The sequence below is a fragment of the Diorhabda carinulata genome, chromosome 2 (assembly GCF_026250575.1).
Source record: "Diorhabda carinulata isolate Delta chromosome 2, icDioCari1.1, whole genome shotgun sequence".
Taxonomy (NCBI): domain Eukaryota; kingdom Metazoa; phylum Arthropoda; class Insecta; order Coleoptera; family Chrysomelidae; genus Diorhabda; species Diorhabda carinulata.
The window spans coordinates 24,306,359-24,318,910 of record NC_079461.1 but is presented as its reverse complement, the minus strand read 5'-3'; the positions used below and the strand labels follow the sequence as shown (position 1 = coordinate 24,318,910).

Genomic DNA, 12,552 nt, shown 5'->3' with positions numbered 1-12,552 from the left:
ACATATCCACAAATCCGTTACTCTGATGGTCATATTAGGTCAGGCAGGCTTCGAATTGCGGATTATTTGAGTCATTGTCAATAAATCTGATGAATTTGAGAGCAATAGTGTAAAAACTGGAGCACCAACTTGTTTCGCGACTATAGTGACAAATAATTCGCAATAAAATCAAGACTAATTCTGCGACCGTTAGTGTCTGAATTACGTGATTTCCAAATGAGTTTTCACAATGTATGCATTGCTTGTGGAGTAATAATGAGAATTGTCTTCTTTCTAGAGTAATGACTGGCTAGCAGTGAATTATATTTCTTCTTTTTACCTTTCGTGAGCAAAAAAGTGTATTTTTTCTTTTTCGTTATGAATATATCAGCATATTTTCCAGATAATGAATATGTCTCTTCCTATAATTTTTGCTAATAAATGAATTTTGTTATGCTAGCACCCTGTATATAATATGTTTGTGTTCAAGTACGTATCATAACTCGATATCACAAACTGTTTACTATTCATCAACTTCTTTTTGTTCAATGTGGATTCCTACAAATTATATACACAGCTCATTTGAATTCTATCTCTCACAAGTAGTGTCGTTAAGCATACTCCAGTTTTCATAAGCAAAAGTGCACTTCGAGAAAAATCTGTTTTCTTTTTTACAGAACTTTGAATTTAATGAATTCATACACAGGATGAAACAGTTATTATTAGTGAAATAAAGTACAGATTAAAGATTTATACAAATTACAAAGCAAAAGTTTTAGTTACATAACTGTCAGAGCCGATCTAATTTCGACATTTTTGTTTTAATGAAAAATATATTTAATATATTTTGACATTCATTAATTTTTTCCCTTTTCTATCTGAGCAATGGTATTGAAAATAAATATAATCTGGCATTTTAGAGTTTTCTGGCTCATATTTTTTATTGTATTGCTGATTTCACTGAAAAATACATGACGTCTATACAATTCTCAAACTCAAATTTAATAAAGACAGTCTTCTCAGATTTGAAATGATGGATGTACTTAATTGAACCTTCATCTCAATGACATTATTCAAAAGTTAAACGCACCACAGGGTATAAAAAAACTTCTTCCACAAAATACTTTAGATACTTCTCCATATTTTTCGTAGGCATCTCGAGCGGCATTTGAACTATGTTACGAACAAGTTTCTAAATTGTTATTGGTAGTAAGACTGACGTCAATGATAAATGAGTTTAATTCAGTCCTAAAAACAAAAAGAGAAATGTCCTCATGAAGAAATACTATTAAAGTACCCATATCCAAATATTTTCTCCAATTTCAAACTTCATAAAACTTTTTTATCGAACTCAAATCATTCTTTCAACATGAAATATGAGTAGTAGCAACTAATCTAGCAAAATATAATTCATAATTCACTTTACTTTTTATAATCAGAAGTGGAAAAGATGATATAGGCCATAAATAAATAAATCTTATGCTGTGTGAATTTCATGTATTACAATAATTGGAGAGCTCAGAGCATATTTATTCCTAGAAAATAGGAAATTTAAAAATAGATATTTTTGCAACAAAAAGAATTCAGTGAGAAATTCTTGTTGACTCACCGTGTAGAGAGATGCGAGAAGAAGACAATTGGAGACGTCGTTGAACATTATAGAATACGACTGAAAACTCAAGGCGAATAAAATGGCTGCAAAAATGTACATAGACATCAAGAAAATGGGAAACTGTTTGTATTTCAGGGAACGTACCAAAAAGTCTCATTGAAATAAATGGGAACGAAAATGATGGTCTTTACTGTGGAGGAAGTGATTAAACTTTTTTTTATTTAATCTATTCGAGTTTTATCCATATAAACTAACTAGAATTTTCTCTACCCATTAAGAAAAAAACTGAAAGAAATTTGTAATCTATTGCATCTTGAGGTGGAGTAAATGGAGTTATTTCAATAAATTAGATTAATGTATATGAATCAATAGTTTTTCGATTATCTCATGATATATTTTATTTTTTTTATTTTGCTACGACGATTTTTTGTCGCTATCATAATCTTATCTTCAATATATAGCGTTATCGAGTGATTGTTTAGATATTTTAAAAAATTACAAAAATAGTCAGAAACATAGAAAACGGTGGATTATACGTTAGCAGTCGTTATAAACCTGGTTTAAAACAAATTACCTTCGATTCATTTCAGGTCATGTGAAATTGATACAGTTGACTCGTTTTATCAATTAATGCATAAAAAAATGTCAAGCTATTTGATGGTGGTAAGGTTTTTAGCAGGGGGTAAAAACTGCGGAGTAGCGAATCAATCTCCGGCATGGGCAATCAAATGTAATATTACGCCGAAAATCATGACACTCTTAAATATCCTGCTGATCATCTTTATTAATTACTACATTACTTAAACTACCTTTATTATAAATTTCAAGTTTTCTCAAATCGATTTTATAATTTTTTTCGCACGCTAGCTGACAATTATTCAACCCTTAACTACTCAGTTGATCATTTTTAGTACCATCAAATATTGTATTTTTTTTCTTATCTAATTCCATCGCCTGGTTTCTCTTTTCTGCCCATCAGACTTCAAAAGCAAGGCAGAAGCTGACCACTTTTTCTTGTTTACTTCACCTAGCTTTGTTATTTTAATTCTTATTGCCACAAAATATAAAATAAAATTTAAGGTTAGGAAATTGTTCACTTTTTTCTTATGGAGTTCTGATTAGTGACAACCATGCAACAATTGCAAGAGACTTGCGCAGTGTCAAGGGACGTGCAATATTCTTCTATGTGAATTAGAACTGAAGAAAATTACGGAATAAGAGAAAGACTCCTACCAAGAAGCTACTGAGACAGCTCAACACCTATTTTACAATACAGCACCCAGGGAGGCAGTTAGGTCCAATGAGATTGCTGCTCAAGTTATGAGGTAGCATAAGCCAATATATAATCCCTTAATTTTTGCAAGAGCTATAATAATCAATAGTAGTATAAACAGTGTGTTCAATACAAAAATAAGTTTTTGACAACTAAAATAAAACAGCACATAAAAAAATGTTTGTTTGCTAATAACACAAGTATATAAGATTTTGGACTTGAGCAAACAAAGTAAATTGGGAGCTGAATTTTTAGGACTAGTTCTAGTATTCGAAATATCAATAAAATTCATTTTTACAAGGTCACGAGTTACAAAATAAATTGGATATCCTTAGCTTATCATTGTGAAAAGCCAAAGTACTGAAAATAATTATATTTGAACATTTGAATTTTTATACGTTTTCCCGGTATGTTATATCCAACAACCGTACCAAAAACGTTTTGAATCGTTACAAGGTTGTTGCAAAGCGATTTTTTTTAATATGATTGCACATTCGGAATGAACTGTTTAAACCACCACTACACTAACACTCATAACTACACTGTCTGTAGTTATCGTCTTCAGAAACTAAACTATAAATCATTTTTTCCAACACTGAAATGGAAGAAATCAAAAAAATAATAAAATTTCTGATGATAATTCCAAATTGAGATAGAAATAATAAATTTTTCAGTAGTTTTAATAAAAATAATTAAAAACTGAGTCTCACAATGGAAAAACTTTCCGACCGCACTGGTTCCGCCAAAACTATATATTTTAGTTGACATAAAGCAAGACTTGATACGGCTCATTTAACGAAACATAAAAACGAGAGATAATTTAAAAGAGACCCGATAATATATAATATAAGCGACATCAACAAAACGCGGAAAATAAAGAGGCGCAAACAAAGAAATGAACGTTCACAAAAAGGCCGAGGGCACGGAGCATATCGTGGAAATGTTATAAGGGCCTCTGTTAAATGTGCTTTCATCAAGACTAACCTGAAAACATTTTCTCATAGCTTCCGTCCTTAAAATATGAATTTTTTGTTGCTAATTTTGCAAACTATCATTATGTTATATCATACTTTATCACGTACATTTTTAATTTTTCAGAATTTTACATTACATTTACTAAAGTTGTATTCTATTTTGCATATTACAATGTTTTCTCAATTATAATTTATTTAAAAATATATGCTTTCACTTTATTCAAACACGAGCGATAGAATTAAACCAAATGTATATTTTCTCAACACTATAATTTATTCTCACCCCTAAAAGCCAATTATTCAAAATTCATTGCACATAAAATGTATCTTATTAGCTTTAGAATAGAGACTAGCAACGAAACTGGAATGGGAGGCATCAATGGGGAGACGGAGATGTTGTAGCAGAGTCTTAATCCTCTTTTGAACAGAAAAATACTCTATTTAGAATTTCGAGATACTTTTTAAAGGCAGTGTTTCTGCGTGTCTAAAACTCACCCACATAAACCTCATAAGGTAAGGTTTCCCAGCACTCAGTTCTTATACTTCTTCTCTATTGAGAGGATCTCTTCGTCCTTAGCGGTACGTATTTGTATTCCAGTACATCCTTGGATGGTATTCGTCGAGAAGCTTGAAGTTGTAAATTGATTTGAAGAATCTCTCCAACAGCAGTAATCTTGTAAGTTCAGAGCATATCGTAGAGTCAAATAGACCTTAAATATAGAAGATAGTTCCAACTGAATCCTGATGATTATTTAGATAAGATATGTGTTGGGAGAACAATATTTATGTAGATCGAAAACTCTAAGAGGCGAATTGGTGATTAAGAATGATTTTTTGAGGAGCTTGGAATTGGAACAAGTGAGAGTAAGATGGGTTGGAAAGACTTCGACGATATTATAGTAGATTCATCTGCTTTCCGATTAGAATGATTATAGAGTTACCCCATGCGTCAGGGAACCAATGGTTATTACAAATGAGGTACTATATCTCTTAGATGAATGGATTAAATAGATAGCAGAAAGAATTGAAGATTTCAGTTGTAACAATTTCTTAGGAGTTAGGTCATCAGAAATAGGCTACCAAAGCTCGAAATGATTCAAATACTATAGGACTATATAAATATAATATAAATGTTTTATTTATTGATAGATAAAAAATCAAAAAGTTTACAAAAGAATATTTGATCTTATTAACATTATCAACAAAAACGTGCTTGGCATGTTTGTGATTTGGCTTAATCAGCTTATCGAACTTCTCTATAAAACAACAATTCACAAAAGTAATTCCCCATAGTTTTAGATATAATATTTATTTTACCGGATGTGTTGATACAATTTTTATGTGGGTTTGAAAAAATTAATATAAAGAGTAGTTGTAAACTGTAACATATCTTTATTTTACACAAAATTGTCACTGGTGACATGATTTTATTCATATTATTGTCGTTTTTCATCAGTTTCAGTGAAAGTGCCATATTTTATGTAAAAGTAAGTTTCTTCAAATTCTTAGTAACTTGAACTTAAACAGAACAAGTTTGATAATAAGTTCAATGAAGTTTCATGCTCCAACTTTAGGTTTAGATGATATATGTGTGACAAACTTCTTCTCGAAATTTGAATTTATATAAAAGCTCCAGAAAAAGTGAATTTTTTATGTAAAATCCATATATTTTGTTACAGGAAAATGATAGAAGCGAAGAAACTTCAAATTTGGAGTTTTTCAAACTGCTGGGACTGAAAGTTAAAGCGAATGATTTAGATGAAGTTATCTCAACACAATTTGAGAAAAATGGCAATGGTGAGTAATAATGGAATCAATATATTCAGGTGAAAAATAGTCATGCCTAATATAGTATATACTTCTTGCACTCATTTTTGCAAATTGCATTGTGGCATACATTAAACATGGCACAATCTATCGTTCTATTTCCCAAAATTATGCGATGAGAATTATTTTTTGTGAGTACTTCAACTTAAAAACTTTATTCATCGACATGCCATCGTACTCTTTCATAATAGAAAGTTAATATTTGCCACGTGGTTCAGTTACATAACTGATAGTGGCAGTTGCTTTCAAAAATCAATAATTAATCTGGGGGTGAGTCATGAAATATTCTTAATTTTAGTATAGTTGACTAATGCATCTACTAATCACATCTTGAGAATTTGTGATAACACTCCCCAATATATTTGGGGAGTGTTATCTAATATATATGAACGTTCGAAACTTATTGAATCCATTAACATCTATGATAAAGTAATAAATTTGGGCTTAAAAATTGTAGTATTCTATCTCAACAATATTATTTAAAAGCCTTTTATACTAATCACCTATTAGCAATAATTTGAATCGTTTCCATTACCCTGTTAATACGACGGTGCTGGACGATGGAGGTCAACACTTTTACTATGGTGTTTATGTTTTCAATTTTAGTCATATTCTGCTGAAATTTCACATACCTGTGACAGATACTTTAGCTTTAATACTAATAATGTAAAGAAAACTGTTTTTGTAGTTAAGTCAAGAATTTCTAGTGTTTAATGAAAATTATTCTTTATATTACAATTAAATTAGAGAAGTCGAAGAAAAGTTACGAGAATATAACCCTGAAAATTATGTGTAAGGTTATCCACTTTTAAAAGTGTTCTGTGATCTTGTACTTAGCGATAGTAGAATAACAGTGAGATAGCTAACGCAGTGAAAATTTCATCCAAACGGATTTGCAAAATTTTACATGGTTGATTCCGTATGAAAAAACCGCAGGATGAGGCCGCGATTGCTTAATGCTGATCCATTAAAAATTGAGACTAATAATTGGTTAGGTTGTTTAAGCCTATTATAAGTGAATTTTTTCATCGGTATTTGAAAGTAAATATACATAACAACTCATCCGAGGGGCATACTAAAAAAAGGCAAAACTATTTTTTCAGTCTATAAGGTCATGGTCACAGTTTTTTGAGATTTTAAAGGCTTAATTACTATTGTTAATTTGAAAAAAGGAAAATGATTTTATTATACTGATTTGCTGACACGTTACAAAGTTGAACTTGAGGAAAAACGACCGCATTTATAGACGAAACGGCGCTACTAATTACTAACGTTAAGTCTGTTACCTTCCATTGATAACATTAGGGATTAGTTATATTTATTCGCGTCAGTATTTTCTTTGAAATAAATAGCTCCGTATCTAGAAGAAATATGAAAATATATACCAATATATGAATTAAAGTTTAGCAAGAAAAATGGGAAATTTAAGTTTTTCAACTCCTGTCTCATAATACACATTATGAAATGAAAAAAAAAATAATTATATTAGATTCACCCGTTTGTGGGTTTGTTTGTTTATAACTCGGCTTTGTGGCTTATTACTGTTAGTAAATACTATCAATTCTGTTGCGGTCGTTGGCCCGTGCGGGCTAAGGCGTCAACCACCGGATTCGTCGGTCGTGGGTTCAAATCCCGTTGACGCTATAGAAAAATTTCTCTTTACATCGAAACAAATTTTACAACTGACTGCCCTCTATTGAAGATTTACTATACTTCATGCATCAATATTACTTTTGGTCCATATTTCTGGTACATCGAGCATACGACGCTTTTTTCACAATAATACTAGTATTTTTCATTCATTATTGTTTTGAGCTTATTTAAAAAAATATTTTCAACTATTCAGTTTTCTCAGACTATATTTGTGTAAGCTAATAGTATCAATTTACCAACCAATAAAATAACACTTAATGTGATAACCGTAAAATAATTGATTTTCAAAAGTACCTTTTTAACTATTATCAATTTAATTTAATTTTGTTATGATAATAGATGATTTTACCGGACTCTTCTGAAAATCAACCAGAGCAGAAAATGTAGATTATATTTCATATATTAACATTCAAATACAATAAAACTCACGAATAATACATAAAATATCAACATAAAAAATAATTATTAGAATTTTTTATTCTCAAGAAATATAAAAAAAAATCAAACTATCTTTCCATATCGTTGTATTATCAATTCACTTTTGAACATGAAGCATCTTTGTCACCATTTGTTTGGATATTTCTGATAATTGTTAATACAATTTGGTCCCTTTTTTCATATCATCCGTACAAAACGGAATTAATATTAAAATTAATGATTTATGCATCAAAATAGAAAATTTTCTGTTTTCTTATTCGGATTTGTTCATTGGTTGACTCAGAAGTAACATTCTTCATTCTAATTAGTTTTTTTAAAAAATATAAATGATACTTTCCAATTCAAAACTTCAAATTCATTTGATAAACACATAATTTTAGTTATTTTCAATTACTACAATCAAGCATATTATTATACTGCACCATTTTCTAACACACTAATTTTATTTCATTTTTCAAACTCTAGCAAACCATAAATTCATATTGGACCTCGATTATGTGGATAAGAAACATGAAAACCACATTCCAGATTCGTTTGATTATATAGAAGTTTGTAAATCTTTAGTTGGCACTAGTACTATACCTATTTGTCGACTGTACAAAAATTCAAAAGGAGAAAAGAAAAATTTTCCTAGAAATTGTCAAGAAATTTTAGAAAGTGGTAAGTTTATAATAATGTATGTATTGACCCGCTCAAAACTTAAGTATTGTAAAACGCATCTTTAGTATCTATCCAACAATTATTTACTTACTAGGGGGCTCTACAATATATGGCGGACCTTGCCTTCCATTATAACATAGCTCAGATTCGCCCGATCCCTTGCCTTAATTTTCCAATTCATAACTTTCATTCCCTCCATATTTTATTCTAAATTATTCAAACACTTATTTTTGGTGCATTCCTTCTACTGTTCCCTATAGATCTTCTTCGTTGTCTTACCTTCATTCATTTGCTCCAGATGTAATCACTGTATCTGTTTAGTTTCAATAAATTTTTACTATGTCTTTTTCTTTATAATGCTCACTTAATTCTCAAAACGCCTTTATTGGTCCATGTATTTTCCTTTAAAAAGTAATGAGATTTTTTTATGATTTTCAGTAATAGTTCAACTTTCGGGTGCATGAGTGAAAATAGGTCTAATTATTCTATTATATAATTTTAGTTTAAACTATTAACAGTAGCAGCACCTCAGTTTTTAAAAAAACTTTAAATTCATATCTTTCAGTATTACTGAATTTAGTATTAATTGAATTCCGTCACCCTTTCAAAACCAATTTCATTATTTATTTCATCTGCGGACATAATGTTTCATCTTTTCATCACAATATATAGATTGTTCTTTGGTTATTAAACGTCCCACAGTATGTGCTTCTACTACTAAACCACTGCAGCCCAAAATTAGAGACTTTTAATCTTCACATCGAGTCCACATCATGAGAGAATTCAAAAACTTAAAAATACTAGTAGACAGTATATCACTCTGTCCTAATCGAAACCGAATTGTTACTATGGATGAAACTTGAGTACATTTCTACGATCCAGAAACAAAGCAACAATCGATGGAATGGCAATACTTTGGCTCCAAGACCTAAAAAGTTTTCTGTCCAAACATCTGCTGGAAAAGTTCTTGCTTCAGTTTTTTGGGATTGCCATGGAGTAATCATGATTGATTATTTGGATAAGGGTAGAACGATAACTACAGATTACTATTCGACATTACTAACCACTCTTCGGGAAATAATTAAAGAGAAAAGTCGCGGAAAAATATCCAAAGTTGTTTTGTTTTGTAGGACAACACCCCTGCACACAAATCTCATAATGCCATGCAAAAAATTCGTGATTTAGGGTTTGAATTACTAGAACACCCCCCTTATCCACTAGTTTTGGCTCTGTACGACTATCATCAGGTTATAAAAGCTGTGGAGATCTGGTTTGCAGAGCAAGAAGAAACATTTTTTTGAAAGGTATAGAGACGTTGCAGGTTCGCTGTAATGAATGTATCCAATTAAGAGGAGGATATGTTGAGTAATAAAATATTTTAACATTGAAATTCTATTTGATTCTATAGAATTCTATAGAAGTTATATTCTATAGCTAGGAATTTTCCAATATATCCTCGTACAATAAATAATTAAAGCATAAAATGAAGTTTTCTTACGTCTGGCTGTTCGAAAAATCATTTTTTGAATTAAAATATTCTCTTCGTTTTACTCTGGGGAAGCTAGGAAACCATCAGCAACTTTTCCCCATAAGGTATATTATGTCCCTTACCATAAATATATCGACCCACGATCAATTTCCTAAATTCTCTAATAAGCTGAATTGTATTAGCAAGCAGAATTTATTGGTGAGTTTAGGAAAATGATCGTAGATTGATAAGTTTCCTATTAGGGACATAATATTTCTTATGGGGAAAAGTTGATATTAGGTTGATTTTTTGACTTCACTTCCTGGGAATGTATTATCAAATTTAAATTTAGAATTCAGTAAGCAATAATCAAACTACTCTTTTATTTAGAATGTGCAAACTCGGAGCGCTTGTACAAACAACAAACCAGAACCAGAATTATTCTGGTCAATAATATAGAATTATCAACAAATACTTTAGTAATGTGAATGTCGGAATCAATTTATTTAACTGATGTATTGAAAAAAAAAATGTTAGAAAAACTCATTTTTATACAATATCCCATCATATTTCTAATACCTTATGAAATCATAATTCTCAACGTTATTATTTTGGAATATTATTATGCAAAAATATATTTTGTAGGAAATAATAAATCAGGTATATACGAAATTAATCCTAGAATGAGTAGTGAACCTTTAACGGTCCTTTGTGACATGGAGACGAAGGATGGAGGCTGGACACATATTCAAAAAAGATTTGACGGATCCCAAGATTTTTATTTACCTTGGAGAGACTACAAATTTGGATTTGGTGATCTCAATGGAGAGTTTTGGATAGGTTTAGAAAACATTTATCATATAACAGGTGAACGTCTCAATATTCATATATACGAAACGATATTTTCAATTGTTGTCCTACTCTGACACTAATTCAATGATAACTAACTATGTATAATGCAAATTTATTGTAAGACATTGCATATCTTAACATGTTTGTACTATTAACATATAAAGAGAAAGTCATATCTTTGTAAAATTTTCTTTCGAGGAACTTTTATAACCTCTTACTGATTTTACAAGTGAAGTTTTCCCTCACAAAAACAATAAAATGGATCAATGAATCTCATAGTCGTAAATACGAGATGTGTTAAGAAAATGTAGTAAATGGCATTCCATAACGAGTTTCAACCTGCTACTATACCCTTTAGTGACAGTGTGTTTGCAGTGTCTGTTGTAGATTATGGACAGCATTAACATTAGGTTTTATTTTAAGTTGGGAAAAAAATTCGAAAGAAGCTTAAAAAATGTTGGATTCTGTTTTACCTATGACCAAAACTTACAACTGTCATTGGTAATTCAAGCTCTAATAATTCAAACATCAGAGTAATGGTCATTATTTTCATTACCTTCCAAGAGATCAAAAAGAGTATTCCAAAGGGGCACTGGAAGTGTATGAACCAATGGGCAAACGGATTTTCACTTCATCTTAATAGCGCTTACCACAAGTCCCTTTGGATTCGCGAGCTTTTGGCTGCTCAAAATATTTAGCCACATACGTGTTCTTCACTACGTTTAACAACATTGCGCTAAAAAAAGAATGTTTTAACGCTATTCCTAGTATTTAGAAGACCATGTCAAAGCGGAGAATTGTTCTAAAAATATTTTCAATAATATATTTAACATTATGAAACGTGCATTGCTTTCCCAAGGGCATACTGAGGAGAGAATAATTTCAAATTAATCTTTCTTTCCATCACTTTTTATATGTTAGTGAATAAATGTATTGGCTAAATGTTGATTTTAGGTTTTGAAGTTAACGAACTACTAATTGAATTAACTGATAGAGAACATAAGAAAGCTTACGCGCAATATTCAGTTTTCACCATCGGTCCAGAAAAAGAAGGATACGTTTTAAAAGATCTGAAAGGATTTTCAGGTGATGCAGGAGATGCTTTAACACCACATCTCAAGTCCAAGTTCAGTACGCATGATGTAGATCAAGATGAAAATTCTGGAAATTGCGCAGCATTATATAGTAAGTGACATACAAATACATGAATAAGGTAATGTTCAATTTAAATTACTATCGTTCGTTCATTAAGATACAGAGCATATAAGTACCTAAGCTATATAGGAGCGTACAAAAACTATTTGTTGTTTCAATTCGAAAATTTAAAAGTGTACAATAAATAATTTCAGTAATCACTAAAATAAAATTTTATGATAAATTGTGAATAATAAGGTACTTCCCCGCAGCCACGGTTACTTTTTTTTACTATCCTCTATTAATTGCAGATGGAGCTTGGTGGTACAAAAGTTGTTGGGAGAGTCACTTAAATGGTAAATATATGAATAAGCAATTGTCCGATCATTATAAGTATCATGGACTTGAATGGAACGGTTTTAGAGGAAAAGAATACAACCTAGCAGGATCTAGAATATTGGTCCGACCTCTTAGTGAAAAATAGATAAAATTATTCACTTATTAATATAAAATTTATTGACAATATATGCATGAAATAATTACACTATACTGAGCTGTTTAGATAGTCAAAGCACCTACTGGATATCAAATTATTAACACATTTATAAAAAAGTGAGAAGTGTACATTATTTTTCTGTACCTCGTTTATTGTGACTGCTTTATGAACACACGTCTAGATTTG

At 30.6% G+C, this 12,552-nt stretch overlaps 2 protein-coding genes across 3 annotated transcripts in view; one reads left to right on the top strand and one right to left on the bottom strand.

The window, feature by feature from the left end:
• Positions 1 to 12,552, bottom strand: part of LOC130903759 (glucose transporter type 1) — a 555,907-nt gene that overhangs the window by 359,220 nt on the left and 184,135 nt on the right. The window lies entirely within an intron of this gene.
• On the top strand, positions 5,140 to 12,419 carry LOC130903763 (microfibril-associated glycoprotein 4-like). Its single transcript, XM_057816029.1, has 6 exons — positions 5,140 to 5,325; positions 5,518 to 5,635; positions 8,222 to 8,416; positions 10,530 to 10,751; positions 11,691 to 11,921; positions 12,182 to 12,419. Exons 1-6 carry the CDS (start codon positions 5,260 to 5,262, stop codon positions 12,352 to 12,354), a joined length of 1,005 nt encoding a protein of 334 aa, XP_057672012.1. The 5' UTR covers positions 5,140 to 5,259; the 3' UTR covers positions 12,355 to 12,419.